This window comes from Aulonocara sp. 'chitande type north' Nkhata Bay, linkage group LG9 (assembly GCF_057382095.1).
Source record: "Aulonocara sp. 'chitande type north' Nkhata Bay isolate Kocher_YH1m ecotype deep benthic linkage group LG9, A_spYH_male_GT1.1, whole genome shotgun sequence".
NCBI lineage: Eukaryota > Metazoa > Chordata > Actinopteri > Cichliformes > Cichlidae > Aulonocara > Aulonocara sp. 'chitande type north' Nkhata Bay.
Window position 1 is genome coordinate 21,943,609 of NC_141352.1, and position 22,432 is coordinate 21,966,040.

Below are 22,432 nucleotides of genomic sequence, written 5' to 3' on the forward strand. Positions count from 1 at the left end.
TGGAAAGGCAGTTGGTCCAGATGACAAACCTGTGGCGGTATCAAGATGTCTGGGAGATAGCCCGGTGCATTTTTAATTCAGTTGTTTAATGCAATCTTGAAGAGTGAGATGAGAATTGAGAACACCTTTAGTGTGCTGGTACTGGTTTTTAAGAACAAAAGTGAAGTGCTGAAGTTTGCTAAAGTTTATGAGCCGATAACATTTTAAACTCTACTTTTCAATTCAACTCTATTTATATAGTGCCAAATCACAAAAGCACTCAGCTCAAGGCCTTTCAGCAAGCACTTGGTGACAGTGGGAAATAAAAACTCCCTTTTAATAGGAAGAAACCTCCTGTAGAATCAGGCTCGGGGAGTGGCAGCCATCTTCTACCTTTGAATACATTTCTACCCAATTAGCTTGAAGTGGATTTTAACAAAGATGTGTATAATTATCAGACACAAACCACAAACTGCTTTAATTCCATTTTAATTTTCATACAGGTTATCACACACACAACAGAAGCAAGCAGACGTAAATGTACAGAGACAGTCAAACATAAATATTTATGATTTTTGCAAGTTTAGAGTAGAGTGACTGAAGGGAAGTAATATTTATTGACCAATGCGCTGAGTTGACATGAGAGTTCAGTAATAAGACTCTAAGTACACCGTTTATTACTTTTTCATCTCAAGTATTCCGCTTCCCGGCCCTCGTCTCTTCGCACTGCAGATGTTACAAAACTGCAACCCGGGAATCTGAGACAGGAAAGAGCGAAAAGTTACAGGAAGTCATATTTGAGCTTCTCAGATAAAATACCCCAGCACCAATGTGTAAAGAGTGATACAGCATATAGAGATGTCACTTACTGTTCCTGAAGATGGCAAACACTCCTTATGAAACATGTGCCTGCAGTGGAACACCACCACGTTGAAGGTTTTGGCCATGTCTGAAACACACGTTGCAAAAATTGGCAAAGAAGAGTTTTCAAATGCAATACAACATTAAAAACAGATGAATACACCTACATTACATGACTCACCTGAGGGTAAAATTGTAGCATGACATGACTCACAAATGTTCTCCTCTGAAAAGAAAAGCAGCAACGTTCTTAAGAGTCCAGTTTAATATAGCTAATCTCAAAAGGAGCTGCACGAACACCAAAGCGCACCCACCATCAACCCTGACGCCTCTCATCTGTGTTCGATGCATCTTCTGGAGCAGGGAGAGGGAGTCGGCCACCAGGATCTTTTTGCAGCCTTCCCTTAAAAGAATCTTAGAAACAAGAAATCAAACGAGCTGTCAACAAACAGGATAAGAGGTACAGAAATCGGTGAATTGAGCAATTTAAAACCACCCTCGAATGAGGTCAAATTAAATTCTAACAGTATAGTCATATGAAAAAGAACATACATCTTTACTGAATTAAGAAGATGAGAGAGCAGCCAGGTGCTGTTAATCAAACTCACTTGATTAACTGATCATCAGTGAGTGTGAGCATATCTATAGAAGCAGAAGTTTGAGCAGTTTGCCGGTCTGGAGCATTCAGGTGTGTTAATGCTTAATGTAAGTTAATGCCAAGGAGGAAAGACATCAACAATCATGACCTTAAAGTTCAGTGTTGGAAGGTTTATAAACCAATTTCCAAAAGATTTGAGATTCATCATTCTACTGTTAGTGGAAAACATTCATCACAGCTGCTAATCTCCCCAGGACTGGACGTCCCAGCAAATTCGCTCCACAGAGCACATAGAAATAGCAAAAAACCCAATATCTACATCTTAGACTCTACGGGCCTCTGTTAGCGTGTTAAATGGGCACGCCACATGGGCACCTTGCAGTCATTGTTTGACCATGAACTAATCTGTAAACCAAAGTATTCCAGAGTCAAATGTGAGGCCAACTGTCTGACAGCTGAAGCTCAACTGGAACTGGGTCATGCAACACGACAATGAACCCAAGCACAGCAGCAAATCTACAAGAGAATGGCTGAAAAAGAAGAGGCTCAAGGTGTTGCATTGGCCCACTCAAAGCCCAGACCTCAAGCTGACTGACATGCTGCAGTGAGTCCCTAAAAGAGCTCTGCATAAACAAATGCCCACAAAATTTAATGAACTGAACAGCGCTGTAAAGAAGAGTGGGTCAAAATTCAAGCACAATGATGTGAGAGACTGGTAAAGTTAAACAGAAAACAATTACTTCAACTTATTGATGTTAAAGGTGGTTCTACAGGCTGTACTTATTCACAGCACTGCAGTCAGACAGTTTATTAAAACCTCCAATGACTACGCCTGCAACTTAACTCAAACATATTTAAAATGTCTCTCTGGTTTTATATCTCTTTATACTCTGTATATGTCCCTTGATCTTAGAACCAACTATATTATTGAAAAGAACTGTCTTTTAAGCTTTAAATGATCGATAGGATCTTAAATCACGATTGCCCTACCAAGGGGTCTAATCCGGACTAGTGATTGGCTTTTGCAGAGTTTAAAGTTGAGGAGGACATACTGTAGTTTGCACCAAGAAGCATTGTGATGCGAGTTGTCAAGAATAGATTGCATTCTTTTCAGAACTACTTTCAGCTTTCCATACCACACCAAAGTAAGATGGGTAAGCCAAGGAGTTGTGGCAATGTATTTCTTTGAGAAAGCAGACTGACAAAATGTGGACAAACAGAAGAACTGTTGAAATTTCCTTCACTTATTTCTTAAGATATTAAAGCATATGTCCTTTATCTTATAAACGGCCCAGTAAATTTGAAATGGGCTGAAGGGTGTGGAAAAAATTTCAAGCTAATCTCCGGGACGCATGTCTGACCTGTAGATTGTAGTCATGAAGGATTTTCACGAGGGAATCTCTGAGGTTTGGGATCTCCATGCCTTCCTTTATGCGTCGGATGAGCAGAATAGGATCAACATGAGTGCCGATATTATTGAGGAGACCGGTGATGAATGCTGGAGTAAATAAAGTAAAAAGCAAGAGATAACTAAAGTTCAGATTTATTGATGCACAGGTTTACCATGACTGACTCGATAGGAGATTTGGTGACATACGTGGTTTGTCAATAGAGTAAGAGATGAGATCATCCCACAGCTCTGCGTCATCCTGGTCTTTAGCAAACTCTATGGCTTTGTCAACATCTGCCAGCTCCTCCATGATCATCTGCAAGGCTCGTCTACAGTTTCCCATCCTGCCTGAGAGAAACATGTCTGATTAGCTTCTTCCTTATCTTTTCAAATGAGAGTACGAATCTTAATCCTTAATCAACACTTACTGAGCAGGAAAACTGTCTCCTCCACAAAGTTTCTCTGCTGGCAAATCTCAAGAGCCTAAGGAGGTCAACAAAATGACTTATGTTACCCAACTTCACTTCTAAAGACGAGAATTTATGATTGGATGACATGTACCTTTTCAAGAGGGCAGTGGGTGCTATCTCTCAGGAAAGGTAGCAGATTTGGCCGGTCGTATTCGGCATATAGGCCTATCTGTCTCTCGTGGTACTTCTGGCCTTTGTGGTGGTCCCGTTTGAACAGTTTGTGGAGGTACTGTGGGCAAAAGGCTGGTCAAACTCCCTGCATTATAACATCTGTTTTGAATTCAGTAACCTAAGGTGCTCAAATATAACTCACCACATGCAGAAGTTCAGGTCTGTCTGCTAGTTCTTCCACCACCTTGTCTATCTGTTGGAGTCAAAACAAAATCCATCACTTAGAATCATTTGTTTAAATCAGGAAGATAAAGAAGATTCAAAGAATTCAGGGGTACTTACTGATATCTTGTCTTCATTATCGAGAAGCATGTCAACAGCTTTCTGACAACATGAAGTCATACAGTTTAAATGGTTTAAATGTATAAGAACAACATCTATAAGTAACAAATGAAGGGGAAATCAGTCGGTGATGACTTTTTACCTCTTTGTCAAAGTCCATGAGGAGTACGATCTTGTCCTCGATGGAAGAGAAAAGGTTGTGTTTGTGGATCAGCTGGTAAACATCTTTGTGCCTCAGTCTCAGGTAGATTTCTAAGGCTCTGTCGTATCGCTGGTCGTAGGTGTACCTGAAACAGCATCGAACACCAGCAACTCACAACAAATTTAACATGATATTTAAAATCCCCATATACCAGTATCATTTCCTAAATGTTGCCAATATAAACAAAGGCAGTCGAAATTTAAGCAAAGTGTTAAAGATGAAAGACATTTTTTTAAAATTTCACCTTATTTGACCTTGAAGAAGAGGTCAGAGGTCCAAATATATCATTCTATATACTATATGTTATTAATACAAAAAGTAAGAAATATAGAATATAGTTTTAAATAGCTCTGTATAGCCTTATGATCACTTTGACCTTCAGATCAACCTTGAAGAACAGGTCAGAGGTCAAAAGTGATGTTTTAAAGACGTTTTTAAGATTTAAAATATCATGTCATGTCAAATCTTCATATGGTACTTTGTATATGTTGAGAAAACACAGCACAGGTGTAACCATAGCACTTTCTAAGTTATATTAATGGATTGTTGACATTACCGCAATCTACACCCTTACAAAGTTTTATGAGAATTCATTGTGTTTACAGACTGAATGACACGCATGGAATCGCTCCTAAAAACTTAGCCTCCGTGCCGTAATATTCAATATTCAATATTCAAGTTAAGACCACTCACAACTCAGCCAACGTGGTGAGCAGCGTGCTGTTGGTGGGATCCCTCTTCAGGTGATCGGTGACAGCCTGAACGATGGCCATGTTATTATAAAGATCTCCCGGCCATTCCCGGATCAGGGTGGCAAAACCCTTTACAGAAAAAAGCAGCACGCACTATCAGCCGTCGTACGTTCATCACGCCAAGACTGCACACGGGTGGGGGTGTAACTTACCTCATAGTCAGTTTTCAGGAATTCATGAAGGATCATTTCATAAATGGCCGGCCTGAGACGCAGATCTCCTCTTGGCAAATACTGACTGATGGCCTGAAACATGACAGAAGTGGCACCACATACAGCATAAGAGACACAACTTTCCACAGGGCAAGCGTCGCACTTCATTGCAACGTTATAACCACTTTAGTGATGCCTTCAAAGCACAGCCGTTAAAACCTACCTTGAGCTGTCCAATGGTCTTGAACCTGTACACTTCATTCTCCCACAGTTCCATGTTTTTCCCCAGGACCTTTTGACACTTTCTGAATAAAAGTAAATAAATAAATACATTTAAATTAAAAACAAAACACTTGAATCATTTAAATGATAAAAAGAAGATTCTGATTTTTACATTTGGTCTTTTGAAGAGAAAGCATAAGTGGTCCAATTATATGAATAAAGATACAACATTTTAGTTTGTAATACTTCAAGCTCTAAGTCAAAGGTCAGGGTCACACAAATTTGGAAAAAGCGTTATGTTCTATGGGATCACCTCCAAATTTTAGAGCAGTCACTGAGGGACTTAAGCACTTTCTTTGGTTGAGCTCCTAAAACATTATCTTGTTCTTTACATATCTCATGCCAACACTGCTCACCTGCAAACATGCAGGACTTACCTCGCAGCGCTGTCATAGTCTCTCGTGTTCACCAAGTGGTTGATGTATTCCATTCCAATCTTCTGAACGTCGTGCCTCTTAATGTTTTTGAAGCTAATCTCCGCGGCCATCAGTGCCTCCTGATGTCATGGTTAAAAGCGCAGTAACAGGACACAAAATCAAACTCTGACCTTGCAGCCGTTAACCTTTAGCAACCCTCATGAAATTCAACAACACAAACCTCGTATTTCTTCTTTTGGACCAGCCAATCAATATGGTCGTCCTGGTCTCGCTCCTTTGCCACAACGATGTCTTTGGGACTGATGATATAGAAGAGTGACTCTCCCTCTGAATGCTCTGTTGATGAAAATACATTTATTCCTCTGCGTACTCCCACATTACAGCTGACATTTGATAATCGATGCATAATGAAATCAGGCTGCAGTAAAAGGCAGCGTGACATTTCTCTGGGAGCAGATTTTACAGTCTCACCGAGGCGGTAGTCTCTGCACTCATTGTCCTGGAAGTTGCGCACCGTCAGCGCGTCTGAAGAGATCTCCTCACAGCTCTCGGGGAGAGGCTGGATGATGTCGAGACGAGGCCGCGCACATAACTCCTCATCCTGCGAACATATGTAATGATTTTATATCTGACTTAGGTTTTTGAACACCTACACATTTGTTGTGCACACTTTTGCAGACTTTCAGCTTTAATTTAAGGGTTTAACAAAAACTTTTGCATTAATTGTTTAGAAATTACAGCTATTCTTATACAATCAACAGTAATTGTAAAACAAAAATTCTAATTTTAAAAATTTGGATTGTTTTTAACACCTGGGTAAAAATCCTTTGTAGTCAAAGACTAAAAAAAAAGAAGGGTTACTTTTGCAGTTTGCTTTGGACCGCTGTCCATTTTCAATATGAAGTTCTCTCCAATCAGTTTTGCAGCATTTGAATGAATCTGAGTATAGAGTGTTGTCCTGCACACCTCACAATTCATCCTGCTACTTCTATCAGCAGTCACATCATCAATAAACACTAGTGCCCTGGTTCCACTGGCAGTCATACATGCCTATGCCATAACACCGCCTCCACCGTGTTGGACAGATGATCTGGTATGCTTCAGATCATGAGTTGTTTCTCTTCCCATCATTCTGGTAAAAGTTCATTTTGATTTCATACCTCCATTTCTTTTTCATGACTCTTTTAGATATTTTCCAAAAAGTCTAATCTGGCCTTCTTCTTGAGTGTAACCAGTGGTTTGCACCTTGTTGTAAACACACTATATTTACATTCATGAAGGCATCTCTTGATGGTAGACCATGACAACGACACATTCATTGCCTTGAGAGTGTTTCCGACATGGTTACATGTCGCAAAGTTCTTTTTCATAACCATAGAAATAACTTATCATCAACGTCTTCTTTGGTCTCTCAGCCTTTTGGTGCTGCTCAGCCGGACAGTGGATTCCTTCTTTTTAAGAATGAACCAGATTGAATTTAGTTATTCCTAAGGTTTTTGCTTTTTAGCCTAATGATGACCACTTTGGCACATCTTTGGACTTCATATTGAGAATTTCACTAAAAAGATACCACATAAAAGTTCAACGCTTGGAATCAACTACAGATCCTTTATCTGCTTAATTTCTCATGGAGTGATGAGGGGTACAGGCCTCACCTGGCAATGAAACTCGCTGTCACTCTGAAAATTAGGTACTATGAATAAAACAGTAATACAACCTTTCTGGAAAACCCACTGATTTAAAGCTTAAAGTATGCACTTCCATCTTGACTGTTGAATTTACAATCCAGTGTCATAGACAGATGCAAAGATGCACAAAAAATGCCTAACACCTTATTGACTTTCTTGTATGTTAAAAGAAAAAATATTGTTACCATTTGATCAGAGTTTTCCTTCACAAAGAACAGAGTGACCAGCTGATCTGCCAGTGGTGCCAACCCACAGATGAAAAACTCGGTCTCAAAAGCAGAAACTAAAAGAAACAAAATATCAACAATCCACATTTAAAGAAAGTGAGTGAGAACAAGGTGAAATATTTCTTCCCTTTAATGCCTCACATTTTTGTGTAGTTATACGCAAGTGTCCTTCTGTTTTCATACATCGATTGAACTTAAAAGGATACGTGCATAACGCAGCCTTTAGCTTTACAACTACTAAAGTAAGCAACTATTAAACTTTTTTGTTTCTCAGTTAAAGACTTTAGAAAGCAAAAAAAGGAGATGAAATGCATTTATTTCATTTAATTGTTTTTCCATCTTAAAAGTATGCACAGACTGAACCTGAGCGCCATTTCAATTTATCTAAAGCCGTCTGAACAACAGGACCCTTTCTTCTTGCAGCACTGCCTTCTTCTGCAGTTGACGTGGTAGAAATTTCCCATAATATCATATTTACATCTATACTTTGTGCCCCGATCAGCCCCAAGCTTTAAAACCAAGCCACTCCCAAAAAGTTTTTGCAGTGTGAGCCTTTGTCTTGCCAGAGGAGCATGAACTGCAATTTAAGTTTTCAGGCCTTGGGAAACAACGTCATTCACATTCCCTGAATTTTTACAATCATCACTATATAAACTGAGACAAAAAGCCCCACAGAAGTACCTAAAATTCCATTTTCAATTCAATTAAGTTTAATTTATATAACGCTAATTCACTGCAGTCATCTCAAGGCACTTAACATTACCAAGGATGCCAAGAGAGGGCTCTTTAATTCAGCATTTGGGCCATGTTAATAAAAAAAATTGATTTACAAAGAGATGACAAAAGAACCGAGAAGATAAAACTGAAGAGAGGCTGCTGCCATCGGAGAAGTATTGCCATGAGAGTGTTTTTGGTCTGCAACAACGCTGAGCTGAGAGGTATGTGTTAAAGTACGATGCACGTAAATGCCAGAAGTTTTCCTCAGAAGCACAATCAATAATATAGGATTAACTAGGATGATCAATATCGTAACCACACGATTTCAACGATATGTAAAATTAGAGCTAAATTACGAGGCACAGAGGACGTTTGCAATCTCTAACTTATGTAAAAATATTACTCAGTGCACAGATTTCATTAACTCTGTGACTCAGAGTGTGCACATTTTTCAGTGGTCTCATATGTGGAAGACGAAATGGGGTGCTCTGTACCTATTTCCACATAGCGGCTGGGCAGGTCTCTCATTTCAGTTGGATTTCGCTCTTTCACAACACAAATCTGAAGAGAAATAAGAAGATTAGACTGAACGCACGCCACAGCCGGCGCCTGTGATTAATATTAACACGAGCAGGAAACAAAGCAAACCTTAATGGAAGAACCCCAGCCGACAATGAGAGTGGTGTTGTCCTTCCAGCACAGGCTGCACGGGTACATGTCGGGCCTCAAACTCACATTATCCCTCAACACATTGGTGATCCTCTGCTTTGTGCTGATGTCATATATTTTTACTCCCTGAAGGTAAACAAGCAGCATTTTTACATACGAAGCTGTGCATACAGAAGGATCGGGGTTTGCTTAACTGTCGCGGAGATCTCACCACATTGTTGGCCCATGCAATCAGGTTAGCTCTCCATTTGATATTAGTGATTGTTCCCTCGCCCTCATGTAGAACTGAAGTCTTCCAGCGATTCAGCCAGTTTCTCTCATACAGAAGGAGCTTGAAGGGGGGAAAAAAGTAAGGACATTTAATTCAAGGGTGCAATATTACACCCCAGCCTACAGAGGGCAGTAGATGAACAGTGTATTATACTGGAACAAGCAGTTAGGAAGCTATGTCTGATAAAATCATGAAGTAAAGCCCTATTTTCCTCCACATGTGCAGACTTAATCCCACTTTGGAGCATTTAAGCACAAAGAAAATAAAGATGGATGGCTCAACGTGAGTCAACCTGAGGGAGAAGCTTCACCAGCTCCACTGGTGGACGAAAACATTAAACATCCACATGGCCGAGATCATTTGTGAAGATGGTGTTGAAAATATGAGGCATTACAGTTTTGATTTAATACATTAGTTTTCTTCGTCCCACTCCTTTTTCAGGCAATTTTTGTTTTTTGTTTTGTACATTTTATGTTCAATATAGGTATTTGTTGTGCCTGAAAATGAACAAATAACCAAATGAATGAATGAATCCTTCTCATCATAACATGGATACACGGCATTAACATAAGGTGCCGTGGATAACAATTTAAGATACACGAATAAGTAAGTTCATTACTTTTTGCGTGCACCATCTTTACTCTTGTGCCGTCTCGAAAAAGCTGTGAAAGCTCCGAGAGAGCTTTGAGTGATGTGCGTGGCTTGTGTGCTTTTAACCACAATGCAATGTGGCATTGACAGCCCTGAGAGCTATTTCATGAATTAAAGCTTAAGTTAAGTTTTCAGGCCTTGCACCGCACCTTCTGTGGAGGACAAAGTCGTTCACATTCCCTGCATTGTTGCGGTTCTCACTATATAAAGTGATACAAAAAGCCCCCCAAAAGTGCATATTATTACCAAGGCGGCCGGGAGAAATTTGTATAGGCTCTTTAATTCAACATTTGGCCTATGTTAATAAACAGTTTGCTCGACAAAAAGATGATATGACAAAAGAACTGGGGAAACAAAATTGAATTTCCTTTGACAGAATGTGGCTCCCGTTGAGGGGTATTGATTTTCATCACAGGCAACTTGTGGAGGCCTTCACAACTTGGAACTGAGAGAAATCAGTGCCAATTGAAAGAAAATAGCAAAGTAACAATAACAATGGAGTTTTGTGGTAAAAGTTTTTCCTCGCCCCTGTTGTATAAATGTCAGCACACTTTATTTATAGGTGGTTTGTGCAATGGCGCCACATCGGTGCAGCTTGTAGTAGTGTAATAGGCAAGCGCTAGTAGGTAGCTGTTTTTACCTCAAAGATGAAGAAAAAAAACAGAAAATGACAAATCTAATGTCTAATATGCTTTTCACCTTCCGCGATGACATACCCAGCGGAGGCAACTTCCAGAGAGAGATCACCATATGTGCCCGGAAATCCTAAGACTATGTACCCTCTTGATAATGACATCTATTTGCTGTGCTTGTGAAGCATTGCCTTTCAAACACTGTTGAGCGAACAGCACTTTGTGAAAATGGGCAGCTCTCCCGAGAGCACTCCAGCGAAAAGACAGAAAAGTAAGAGCCTTTCACACCAGACAAAGGCCTGCGCATCGCCCTCAGCCGAGCCAAAGCGAGACAGTGTGCAGGATTCGGTTTCACCCGGACACAATCAGGATGCATTATTGCGGCAGGAAATGTCTTGAAAATGGCGGTTTTAAAAAAATAAAACCCCAAAAAAACAAAACAAAAGTGGGTGTAACAAGCGCACAAGTAAAAAGTACTACTCAAACCTACCTTGTTGCCCCCGGTGACAAACTGCTTATAGTTGGATCTGGTGAACTGAGGGTGTAATGCGACCACCTGTGAAGAACGTTTAACAGTTTAGAAGAGCGAAATCTATTCATTCTATTTTCCATCCTATAACACTGCAAGTCTGCAGAAAAACTTACTTTGATGGGACAGTCAAAGTTCTCGTGGAAGCCCTCTCTTGTGTAGAGGCCGAATACTTGAACCTGGAACAGAGACGGTGCAGCAGAACAGCAAGCAAAGGTGAATAACTCAAAATTTCTCCTTTAATTGCTGCCTCTGCAACTATCTGAGGCCAGCGGGGGGAAGTGTGGTCAGAAAAGACTTTTGATTGGCTCCCTACTTCTCCGCTGGGTCACCAATTAGTGGGGCCAGTTGATTCTTCGAACCCTGCAGGGTTTACAGCAGAAATCCTAATCGTGGACTGACCACAGCCTCAGTTGGCTACAGTAGCCTTTAATGTACCATTAGAGTACATGACGCCCACTTTTCCTCTACCTGAAGCCCCCCCACCACCACCAAAAAAAGATGGGGAAATAATATAAAACTCTGACGCTATCTCATCTCTTGAACCGCAGCAGTGGTTAAGGATTAAGTTAGATTTCAAAGGATTATCAGCCAGCTGAATTGGTGAGGGCAAACAATTGCTATAGCATTGATTTTAATTGTCTGCTCCACTTTTTTTGCGCGACAAGATCTTGTTTTTGCCACCAGAGTGCTGGAAGCAGGGGGAGGGCGATATCAGAAAGCATATCTTGACTGCAAAATCCATGAAGGATGGTGGTAATGATGAGAAGAGACAAGATAACAGCAAGGTGGAGAACATGGAGAGGGTATCCATAGATGGGCTGATGGCTGACTGACAGCTCAACGGATCTGAGTGCAATCCTTCCCTCCCACCCCTCCCCACGCTTCAAAATTGTTACAAGCTTTTTATAAATTCCCGCATCATGAAAAAAATATGGGGCTTATGTGTAGATATGGAGAAGATAAAACTCCAGGTTAATGCACCGAGTGCGGAGGAAGTGCCGTCTAAAAATTCGCTGCTAGTTCCAAATCATTATGATAAAGTTTCAGGCTGATAAGGCGAGTTTATATGAATCAGAGGATGAATTATGAAAGATGAGAAGCACTGATTGGTGATTTCATTTTTTGCTGCAGGCCCAGAGATCACTAGCCAGCGGTGATGAGTGGAGAGATCTCACCTTCCCATCCTCGGAGCAGATGCCCACATGCTCTCCACTTTCATCCAGACTGATCTGGTTGATCTTCACTGAACTCTGCGGAGACACAATATCACGGCATCGTTTTTTTAAAGAGGTGGGCGAGTATCATAGTGGATGGCCAAATGTTGCTAGCTGACATTTTACCCCAACTAAGTGAAATGCCAGGAAAAAGAAAAAAAGGCAATGGATGCATGGTCCCATATGTGTCAATGCATAGAGAGTGCATTAATACTGAAAATGTTAGGGGTCCCTCTGCTGCAGATGCTTTTAAATTTAGGGCTCTTAAGATAAAAGGATCAACTAAATGGCATAAATTACAGCAAATGTTACTTTAAAAACGTCCCTAAAGTGAGGACGGTGCCTCAGTGTAGACTTGAAGAGGAAAGAAGTTGTTTTGCTTATCATAGATTTCCAATTTTTCCAAAGCAGTTGCTTCAGCTATTTGGTAATCATATTAAATCCAACAGCTAGAGCACAGCTGTGTCTCTCCTGCTCTGTGAAACAACCTCACTGTTTCGGGTTATGATTTTTTTTAAAAACTGGCAGTAAGTTTCTCTGGTAAGTAGCACTTGAATCAACATGCTCAGCAGGCGCACGACATTTGGAAACACGAGTGCAGGTACAGTAATGTAAACCCACTCCTCCCTGCCTACCAAATCAGCCCTGATTACTGAGTTTTTGTTTTTTGTTTTGTTTGGGGGGGGGTTTTTGGTTTTGTTTTTTTGACTTGTAAATTAAATTATTGTTCAGAGTTCATTCCCTCCAGATCAGTGGAAGTAATGTAGTAAAATAGTAGGAGTAAATTAGAGAGAGGCAAGCTCATTTCTGGGTGTGAAATCTTCCTTCAGGGTACTACGTGAAATCTCAAAATATCTCCTTTTGCTTCCACATGGGATCTAAACTGTATTATTTTGTCTGCAGGGCCCGAGTTAACACTGTTGACTGTTAGGTATTTTTTTCAGGAATATAAAAGTTTCATCAGCCAGGAGGAGAATTGCATTTTTACAATGAAAAAAGAAAAAAAAAAAACCTCTTTGGGTATCTGATCAGCCAGTTGTGGTTTTCGACTCAGTGTTTACCTTTATTATGATTCCATACATACTCCACTTAGACCTTTAATGATTTAACAGCAGTATCAGTCTTGACCACAGCACTGTCTGTCTCACTACTAAAGCTTTCTGCGTCATTCATATAACAAAATACAGTTTCTGAAGACAGCAGAACTAAAAACAATGGCTAAAAATGGGGTTGCAAAAATCTATGTTATCCAGTCGTAAGCTTCCTCAAGCTGTGACCTCAGTAAACACTTTCTTGATGAGTTTGTGGTCTAATTTGTCAGTTTCCTATCTTATTTGTGTAGCTTGCCATCACCAGTGTGTGAATGTGTGTGTGAGTGGGTGGATGACTGGTTGTGTAAAGCGCTTTGGGGTCCTTAGGGACTAGTAAAGCGCTATACAAATACAGGCCATTTACCATTTATTTATTAGCTAATGATGTTCTTTGGTAAACTCTGGCTCCTTTTAGAGTCAAGAATGATAACAAAGCATGACGTGCTTATTTTGTTATTAACAAGTGTGCAGGGTACTTGATTGCTCTGGAATATCCATGTTTCTTTCATGTTTTAAAAAGCTAAAGGAAAATTTATAGTGCTGCTTTGAATTACTAATGCTGATGTCTCTTACATATTGATGTGTGCTGGTGTGCATGACTCAGGAGTGAAACTGAACTGAGCATGTTGGAGCTAATACATCTTAAACAGCAGCTACTAAAATGTTGGAGCTCCAACAGGTTAGGAAATGCATGGAGGAATGAAGACTTCAGTCTAAACACATACTCTCAGAGCTCGTAATAAAACAACTGTCTACACTGGCAGGAAAGTAGCTATTTTATTAATAATAATAATGATAATAATGGATTGGATTTATATAGCACTTTTCAAGGCACCTTACAATGCCACTATTCATTCACTCTCACATTCACACACTGGTGGAGGCAGCTACGGTTGTAGCCACAGCTGCCCTGGGGCAGACTGACAGAAGCGAGGCTGCCATTTTGCGCCATCGGCCCCTCTGGCCAACACCAGTAGGCGGTAGGGTAAAGTGTCTTGCCCAAAGACACAACGACCAGGACAGAGAGCCCGGGAATCGAACCGGCGACCTTCCGGTTACAGATACGCTTCCCAACCCCCTGAGCCACGGTCGCCCCTAGTTTTTTTTAACTTTATTTTAACATGTTTGTTTTTTGGCTCAATTCTTTATTTCATGTGTTTAATATGTCTTGGAGTAAAAGTAGAATTGAATTCCAAGTACAGCAGATGAGTATCACTTTGATTTTACAGGTATTTAGTTACACAAGAAAGTAAATTCAGATTTCTAACTGATGACATCACTGGATGAAAGGTTAAAGTTACAGAAATCTCAGCGTTATTAAAACGTTTCCTCTCGGGACCATGACTGCCAACTGATAAACAAATAGAACAACAATATAATGTAGTTAGTAACATAAACAGCAGACTCTCATTGCATCCACTGAGCTAACAAGGCTAAAAAGTGTTTTAAATTAAAGTAATTGGTTAATGTAACCCAAAGCATTTTAATGTACTCACAATCTCAAACTTCTGAGTAATATTTCCTTGGATGTCCAACAGGAAGACCTTTCCAAAATGAGTACCTAAGGCAAGAAACTGAAAGGAGACAAATGTAATGTAAATTAAACCAGAAGACACCTGAAATCAATTCCAGATTTTCCAGAAAAAAAAAATCTTGTGTTTATGACGGCTGTGGGAGAGGATAAAAAAAATATTTCCTGGATCTGCAGTGGCATGGGCAAAGTGGGGATTGGGTGGGCTTGGAGGCAAAACTGTGAAATTGCAGGGGGTGGAAAAGCCCTATTTATTAAAGCAGACAGTGTGAAATGGCATTTTTTTCCCCTCAAATTAAAATGCTTAAGCATAATAAATGCACTGTACATCTGACTTCTTCCCATGCAACCCAATCACCTCCCTGCCCAGCACAAGGCTATTATTTCTACTGAGCAGCAACTGGTTTCAGTGTCTTGTGCTTCGGCAGAAGCGCACGTGTGCATATGTATGTGTGCGTGCGAGTGTGTACACGAGTCCACTGGGACAAAAAAATTATAGAAACCGGGGGCTTTGGCATTAGATTAAGTGTGTGTTCTTCCACCCCAGCCCCTGCTCCATGCCCTCCTCCTAATCCCCCTCCCTTCTAGACCAGCATGTGGATGTGCGGCGAGGCCAGCATGCTTCAGTGCAGTCTATAATGAAATGCTTATATTTACAGGCACAGCTGAGCATGTCAGACAGAGCCCCTGCAATCTCCCCAAATAAAATAACCAAAAATAAATAAATAAAGGGTTCAACCTTGTGAGGCGGAGCGACTTTTAAAGGGATTTATCAGAATGGAATTGTTCAAATGAAATTCCGATTCAGACACTTAAAATATGAGGCAACATAAGGCAGTATGTGCTGTCGGTGGCTTTTAGGGTTGTGGGAGTTTGCCACAGAAGAGGAGGGTGGGGGAGGGTAGTGGTGGTGTGACCACACAGGTAGCTGGATGGCAAAAAGTACATAAGCATAGAAATCCCAAGAAGAAAGACAAGTCAGATCAAATTTTAATTTTCAGCAAAGCAGTCTCTCTCTCTGTGGCACAGTTGCTGTTTTTAGGTTAAAAGAAGGAAAAAAGGGGGAACAGAATCCTCAAAGTACAAACAAATACACGAACATCAATAGTGGTTAATAAAACATCAGGTGAGGAGACATAACTGGGTATGACTTTTGTTTTGCTCAGGCGTGCAAGTGTGCCGCTGGTGCCACGATGATTAACCATCTCGCCGAGAGTGGCCCTCTTAAAAAACAAAGGGAGACGAGGAGCAAAAAATATGTAAGAGTGGGAATAAAAAGAGGAGAAGACAATGGTGCCTGATGCCTTCTGATTCACCTCCCTGAGAGGGAAAAGCAGGGGAAGGTGAGAAAATAATGGGTCTGCCTTTACAGATTCAACAGAAGGGAAGAAATCCACCTTTGAAGCTGACGTCTCTCAAATGTGTACCTAAACAATGTGAAATGTCTGCGCGAGATGGGTGAACCTGACACGGAAATGCCCCTGCGGGTGGTGGATCATAACCTCTACCTTGTCATGGACGGTCATACAGCTGGCTGCATCGTTCTGGAGAATTTCTGTCATCCCGTTGGAGAGCCTCTCATACTTCAGCTTGGGCTCCTCCTCACTGTCCTCCTCCTGGTGAAAAAAGCAGTCTCTTAATGATATTTTCCAACCGCTATTCTTGTTCCCTAAAACCCCCCAAATCATCACTGCAGTGAAAAGAAATATGCAAAATCTCCACCCAACCTGATGTTGTATATTAAAATCAGATTTTTATGAAACACGTGCTACAAAATATGACAAAAATCCCTATTTGTCCAACGTTACATCTTAAAGGTGCCTTATTTAGTTTTTGACCACTAGGGGCTCTATGGAGCAACATTTTTACACGCGAGTCCCTGATTTGCATCTTTTTTTATGCAAGCACACAAAAGGGTATAAAAAGATGTGCACCACAATACCAACAGACATAAAGACCATTTTACACCATTTTTATCCTTTTTGACAGAAAACAAATGCAGTGATGTGTGAACTAAGATAACAGAGGAGAAACACATCATTACTCTAGAAGACAAATTGAGCTTGTTTTTATGAGAAACAGTGAATGTCACTGTTACAAAAACAATCAAGAGGGCACCAAAAATGGTTAAATACTTGTTTTGGTTATAGTGATATGACTAATGTAAGCAAAATCACTTGAAGGTCAGTGAATTTACCTGTGCTTCTCAGAAGATACAAATAAAATAATAGATATCATAGTCTGTACATAGGCTGCAAGTCACCTGCCAACACAATTTGAAATGAATTTTATAAAGCAGTTTATGTTTAAGTAAATGAAATAATAATTTTGTTTTTATTTTCACCACGGTATTTAAATGGGCATTGAGAATCATTTAATACATTTGGTATTGGAACTACTCAATTTCTGGTATTGTGACATCCCTGCTTAATGTTTTTCTAAACTGATTAGAATTGGAGTTTATCACTTATCACACTTATCATAATGAAGTACTAACAGCCGATCAACAAATTGCTGCAAATTATTAGTTTTTGCATGAATTCCTAATAGCTGAACGAGACGATGATTACGTGGAAACACATTCATCTTCATTCAATTTGAAAATAATAAAATATTCATTTAAAATAGAGATGCACCGATATTCTTTCCCACACATCATTATCTCACTATAATCACATAATCATCTTATTATCATTATATGCCACTTCAAGCCAAATAGGGTTATATTAACCTAACCCTTAAAAGACACTGAGATAAAGAGTTGAATGATGTTTTTTTTAGTTATTATAAAGAGCATTTCCTTTTATTCCTTTTCCCTTGGTACAATTGGAGGAATAAATAACAACAAAATGACACAAACACCCAAAATTTCTATTGTAGCCCAATCAGGTTTTTTTTTTTACTTTGAATTATTATTCTGTTCATCAAAAGTGAGAAAACAGTTAAAAATATGACAACACTATAACAACAGCTATTTCAATCACTGAATTACATTATACTTAATGATGAAATGATGAATAAGATCCTCACATTGGAGAACCTAAAAGCAGACAAAATTGTCAAATGTTTGGCAGTTTTGCTTTAACCGATCTAATTTAATTCACTGCTATTTATCCATTTCTAATATGCAGGTAATGCACAAATTTACTGTATAAGCATAACTGGGATTCCTTTCAGCAGCATTTATTGCAGCTTTCAGTCTCCAATAACTGTGATTAATCCATTTTTGAAGCCTGTGTACATGAACATATGTGTATAGAGGGATGTATGCACAAAGACAAAATTTCCATCATCTTGCATGAAATGCTTGATAAAACAATAAAAGCAACATCTTTTCATGACACTGTTCATCCCCAGTGAAATACATGAATTTATAGTCTTTTCATAAAGCAAACTTAAGGTATTATACTGTGTTACATTTTCCAGCCTGAGTCAACATTTGCGGCCAGTCACAGCCTGAATATTACTCATAATTCAGTTTATAACCAATGCTGCACAGTCTGTGGCTGCCCAGAGGGTGCATCAACTCAAAACATTGTCTGCCATTATGTGCTACTGGGTTGGAGGTGGGGGACAATAGCGTGGAAAAAATGTTATTTTCAAAAACAATCCTTTCCCACTCAACAACGCCATATCTAGGCTATTTCCTGTGTATTCTGGTTGTGAGATTTCTGATGCGAGGGCATTTGTCACGGGTTTCAAAGGCGTATCAAACAACAAAGGCAAACTTCATCCCCACAGAGAAACTACCCATTTTAAAACTTTTGCCATCTCTTGTAAGTTGCTCTTTGTTTTGTCAACTACTCAGCTGGCCTTGATGTTGTAACCATTTTTGCCATTTTCTTTTAGTATTGGCTGTTAAAATAGAGCATGAAGGAAAACATTCAGCTTTAAATATACTGCACAGCAAGGACCACACTAGTTGGAGAAACGAAGGCGTGTACCCAGTATTATTAAGACAAACAACAAATCATCATGTGTCATAAACACAGTTTACACACAGGTGGCAAAGTAAGGGAAAGATCAACACATAGTATATATAAAAATTATATTAATCACATGCTGCAGCCTTTAAAGTCAACTCAACACAGCAGGCCATACACAGTGCTCTCCACCAAGATTGTCAAACCACCTCACTGAGTATTTCTGCTTCTAGACATTGTGCTTGATCATAAATTATGATAGAAAAGACGCACTGCTACAGGTTTTTCGTTATCATTTTTTGCATGTTAACAACAATAAATAATTAATAACAGTAATCAACTGGGTATATTAAAAGATTACGTAACATATCGCTCACTTCCCACATTTCTTATTGCGAGGACTGACCTTTAATACAAAACAAATTCAATCCATTATTACAGAAAACAGCCACATGCATTATTAACACGGCTGGTTATTAGGTTCACACTGATCCACTGAATGATTCAGTTTATTTAAAATAATGCAAACAATATTCAAACCGAAGTCACTCATTTGCTGTTTGTTTTGTTTCTTTCCGGTTGATTAAGAAGGGAACGAATATCACTAAAAGAAGATTTTTGACCAAACAGTTTCAGGACAAGGTGCTTATGACACACTGTTACACAGTAATAACAGTTTTACAACTGTCATATATAAACTATCAATTTACATTTAAAAATATGATCTTCGATGAATTATGGCATTCAGAAACGTAGCATTTAGACACAAACTAATGAGCTATACATGTCACACCTGGGCATGTACAGGATAAAATACACAAAGTTAACATTATCATGTACCCTAGTTAAGCACACCTTGTATGTTTCAGTGCTTGCGTGGGTTCCTGCCTATATCAAACAAAATCAAGAGTCTGGTAATAATTTTTTTCCATCATTATATTTGCTTGTTTCAGTCCACTTGGGTGGATTAAAGCCATTTCTTTACAGCTCTGAAACCAATGTTTTCTAACTTTGCCCATTTGTTTGCAGGACTGTTCTTGTTTTTAAATAACTGGAGATCATACCTTTATCCTGATCATAACATCAGTGGCAGCTTTATACTGCCCACGATCCCAAATTCAGTAATAGACTTGTCAAATTCATACATCATCATTTCCTGTCAGTCTCGCAACCTGCAGTATATTAACAGTGGCTGTCTTGATGTCATTATCAACATCTATATTGAACTTAACTGCATTTATGAATTTCAATCCTAGCACGCATGCTGGTGGCACTCCCACCAAACTCCTGATTTGCATGGGTCGTGTCCAAAGACCTACGTTTATGAAACCAGCATATAACATGCTATAAAAACTTTGCTTAAACTGTTTTCCCAGCTGACATCAGCTTGGTCCTTTGTCCATAAAATGAAAGTGTGTTCATAATGCTGTTTAACAAATTAGCTTTTAGATTTTGGTACTCAAAGTGAACTTCTAGTGTTGAGGTTAAATTATTGAAAATTGCTAAAATGAATTTAATTAATTTGCTTTTTCTTTTCCAACAGTAGCACAAAGACATCATCAATTATTGACACTTGAGGGTGTGAATGATTATGTTGTTCCCATTTATTCTTTCTGGAATTAAAAGATCGCAGTCTAGGCTTACAGAAGCGTTGCTTCTGCCTGATTCTGTTCAGTCACTACATGGTGCAGAGATCCTGATTTATTGTGTGCTGTTTACACTGTCTGTGCAATATGTGATGACTGAATAAAACTAAACTAAGCTAAAATATGCATTAAACCATTTCATTTGCTTCTAAAGGAGTGGCAGAATCATGTAGAGCACTTAGAGCCTTATAGTGGTCCAGCAAGTTGCTAAAAATACAATGCATGATGTCTTTTCTTCCATTTATTACCCTTCATTCTCTACCTTTTATGTGCTTTCGGGACCACAAAAGTACATTTTTTGACAGGCTTTTATGGAACTCACCCTTTCGTTTTTCAGCTGCTGGGGTTTCTTTTGATTTGTAACCATTTTTGCCATATTCTCCATCTACTGACAGCTGAGCTAAATGAGACTCCTCGTGTCATCATCTAGCTTAATGTTCAAGGTTCAAGCAAGACTCGCCCATTTGTCTGCTTTTAAGGGGAACGCTGTAGCTGTTAAATCTAACCATGTTAGTCTGTTTGAGGCAGAAAGAGGGGGAAATTGGTGCAATCAGTCAACTAATATGTTGCTTAAATCTATCGTTTTAAGGGTTTGATCCGCTGAGCATACTAAAAAGCACTTACAAATCAGGCTTATTATTGTATTATGTTATTACAAATTAGACTAATCTAACCAAATCATGACGTTGATGAAGAGAATGCCTCTGACTTTCCAGAGCCACTGCTCAGACAGATTGTTACCCTGCTCATCTCTTCTGTTAGTAGAGTGTAGAGCAAACAGCCCCTCGCTGCCTTCATCTAGCGAGGCTGCTGTCAAGCTGGTAACAACAGCAGCCAGCTACAGTATATTGCAATATTGTAAGCAAATAATCACCTGTTTGCAGCAGCCACTCAGAGGAGACTTGCAATCCCACAGTCCAGTGAGTGTTTGTCCATGACTACTGAACCCATGGTGCACAGACAGACCACTATTTACAAGTCTGGTTTATTTTCTTGAGAAAAAAAGTAGTAGCTTGAGAAAGGTGCAGGTGTCCAAAATGCAGCATATATCTTATATATGATTCCATCCTCTGCTACCGATGAAGAAAAATTCTCCTTCCTGTCAGCGTGATGTGTAATGTTATATTTTATTCAGCCCATGTGAGATCCTCCGAAGCACAGGTGTACTGTAACATGCCAGAGTTCAGTCATAATATTGATGGATCTGGAAAGCTATATGTAATTCATGAGTGTTTGACACCTCTCAGAACCTGACAAAGATCCTTTAGGGATCAAGCTGTGCTGATAAAGGCTATGTTATGTATTACAGCCCCTTCAGTAGGCAGAGATTTCAAAAAGCATCCAAACCTGACAGAAATATGAACACTTCTGTCACTGACAGTATATTATTGGTGATGCATGTCTACACTGACATACTGGTGCAACTGCATGACACATTCAAGTCCATTTTTTCCAGTTATTATTTTTTTAAATATATATCAAGATTTCTTAAAATAAATTCATCTTAGATGAGCTAAAATGATGAGGTATTTTTGATTCTTACCTCAGACTCATCTGTGGTTTCCTCACTTGGATGTCTGACCTAAAAGCAGAAAAATGTTGGGTTGCTTTAAAAAAATATATTAATGTTAAAGCTTGGTTTCAAAGGCCATGACTATTTATTTAGAGATTAAATATATACCAAACAACTGCAAAGCTAAATTAGCACCTAAAATGTTAGCTTTCCAAGCAGAGAATGGCTTGATGAGAAGCTAAATCAAATGAAACCACAGCAGACAGCTCTCACAGGCACACTTTGAATGCATTTTTGATGTAAGTGCGTTTAAAACAGAAACATTTAGCTAGCTAGCTTTATCATTTTGAGCTTACCTGCTCCTCCACTTCCGCCATTGTGATATTATTTAGCGATATATCCAAAGGTAACAGCTATAATACTTTAACAAATATTTTTTAAAATATCCGTTAAATCTCCGCTAAAGGTTCGTTTCGTCTCAGAAACACCCGCTGTTACGTGACAGCAAAGTGATGTTTGTTGTCGAAACCTGCTTCCAGTCATAAGCTAAATCACATGACTTGAATTCGAGTATCAAGGCGTTATGGGTAATGAAGTCATTCAGATAGAGA

At 39.4% G+C, this 22,432-nt stretch overlaps 1 protein-coding gene across 2 annotated transcripts; it reads right to left on the reverse strand.

Moving 5' to 3' along the window:
* Positions 1-452: 452 nt before the first annotated feature.
* vps41 (VPS41 subunit of HOPS complex) lies at positions 453-22,405 on the reverse strand. 2 transcript variants are annotated; one of them, XM_086306524.1, is made up of 28 exons: positions 22,178-22,405; positions 21,852-21,890; positions 16,248-16,355; positions 14,705-14,782; positions 12,079-12,153; positions 11,017-11,079; positions 10,862-10,927; positions 9,029-9,148; positions 8,797-8,943; positions 8,643-8,709; positions 7,390-7,487; positions 5,988-6,117; positions 5,737-5,852; positions 5,517-5,635; positions 5,081-5,162; positions 4,858-4,950; positions 4,647-4,774; positions 3,894-4,038; positions 3,752-3,793; positions 3,612-3,662; positions 3,390-3,527; positions 3,257-3,311; positions 3,036-3,176; positions 2,800-2,936; positions 1,155-1,254; positions 1,022-1,066; positions 849-928; positions 453-737 (listed from the first exon to the last, which is right to left on the reverse strand). In XM_086306524.1, the coding sequence occupies exons 1-28, from the start codon at positions 22,196-22,198 to the stop codon at positions 657-659; spliced, it is 2,565 nt and encodes an 854-aa protein (XP_086162650.1). In that variant the 5' UTR covers positions 22,199-22,405; the 3' UTR covers positions 453-656. The 2 variants fall into 2 exon arrangements, with proteins under 2 accessions (XP_086162650.1, XP_086162651.1); XM_086306525.1 differs by lacking the exon at positions 21,852-21,890.
* Positions 22,406-22,432: the final 27 nt, after the last annotated feature.

What these genes read in the sequence shown, in the direction of transcription:
- vps41 (XM_086306524.1), bottom strand. Translation starts at nt 22,198, where the DNA reads ATGGCGGAAGTGGAGGAGCAG. An exon ending in GTGCAGAGACTACCGCCTCG is followed by an intron (nt 5,853 to 5,987) that starts GTGAGACTGTAA and finishes TTTCATCAACAG; the next exon opens with AGCATTCAGAGGGAGAGTCA. An exon ending in TCCTGAAAACTGACTATGAG is followed by an intron (nt 4,775 to 4,857) that starts GTAAGTTACACC and finishes TTTTCTGTAAAG; the next exon opens with GGTTTTGCCACCCTGATCCG.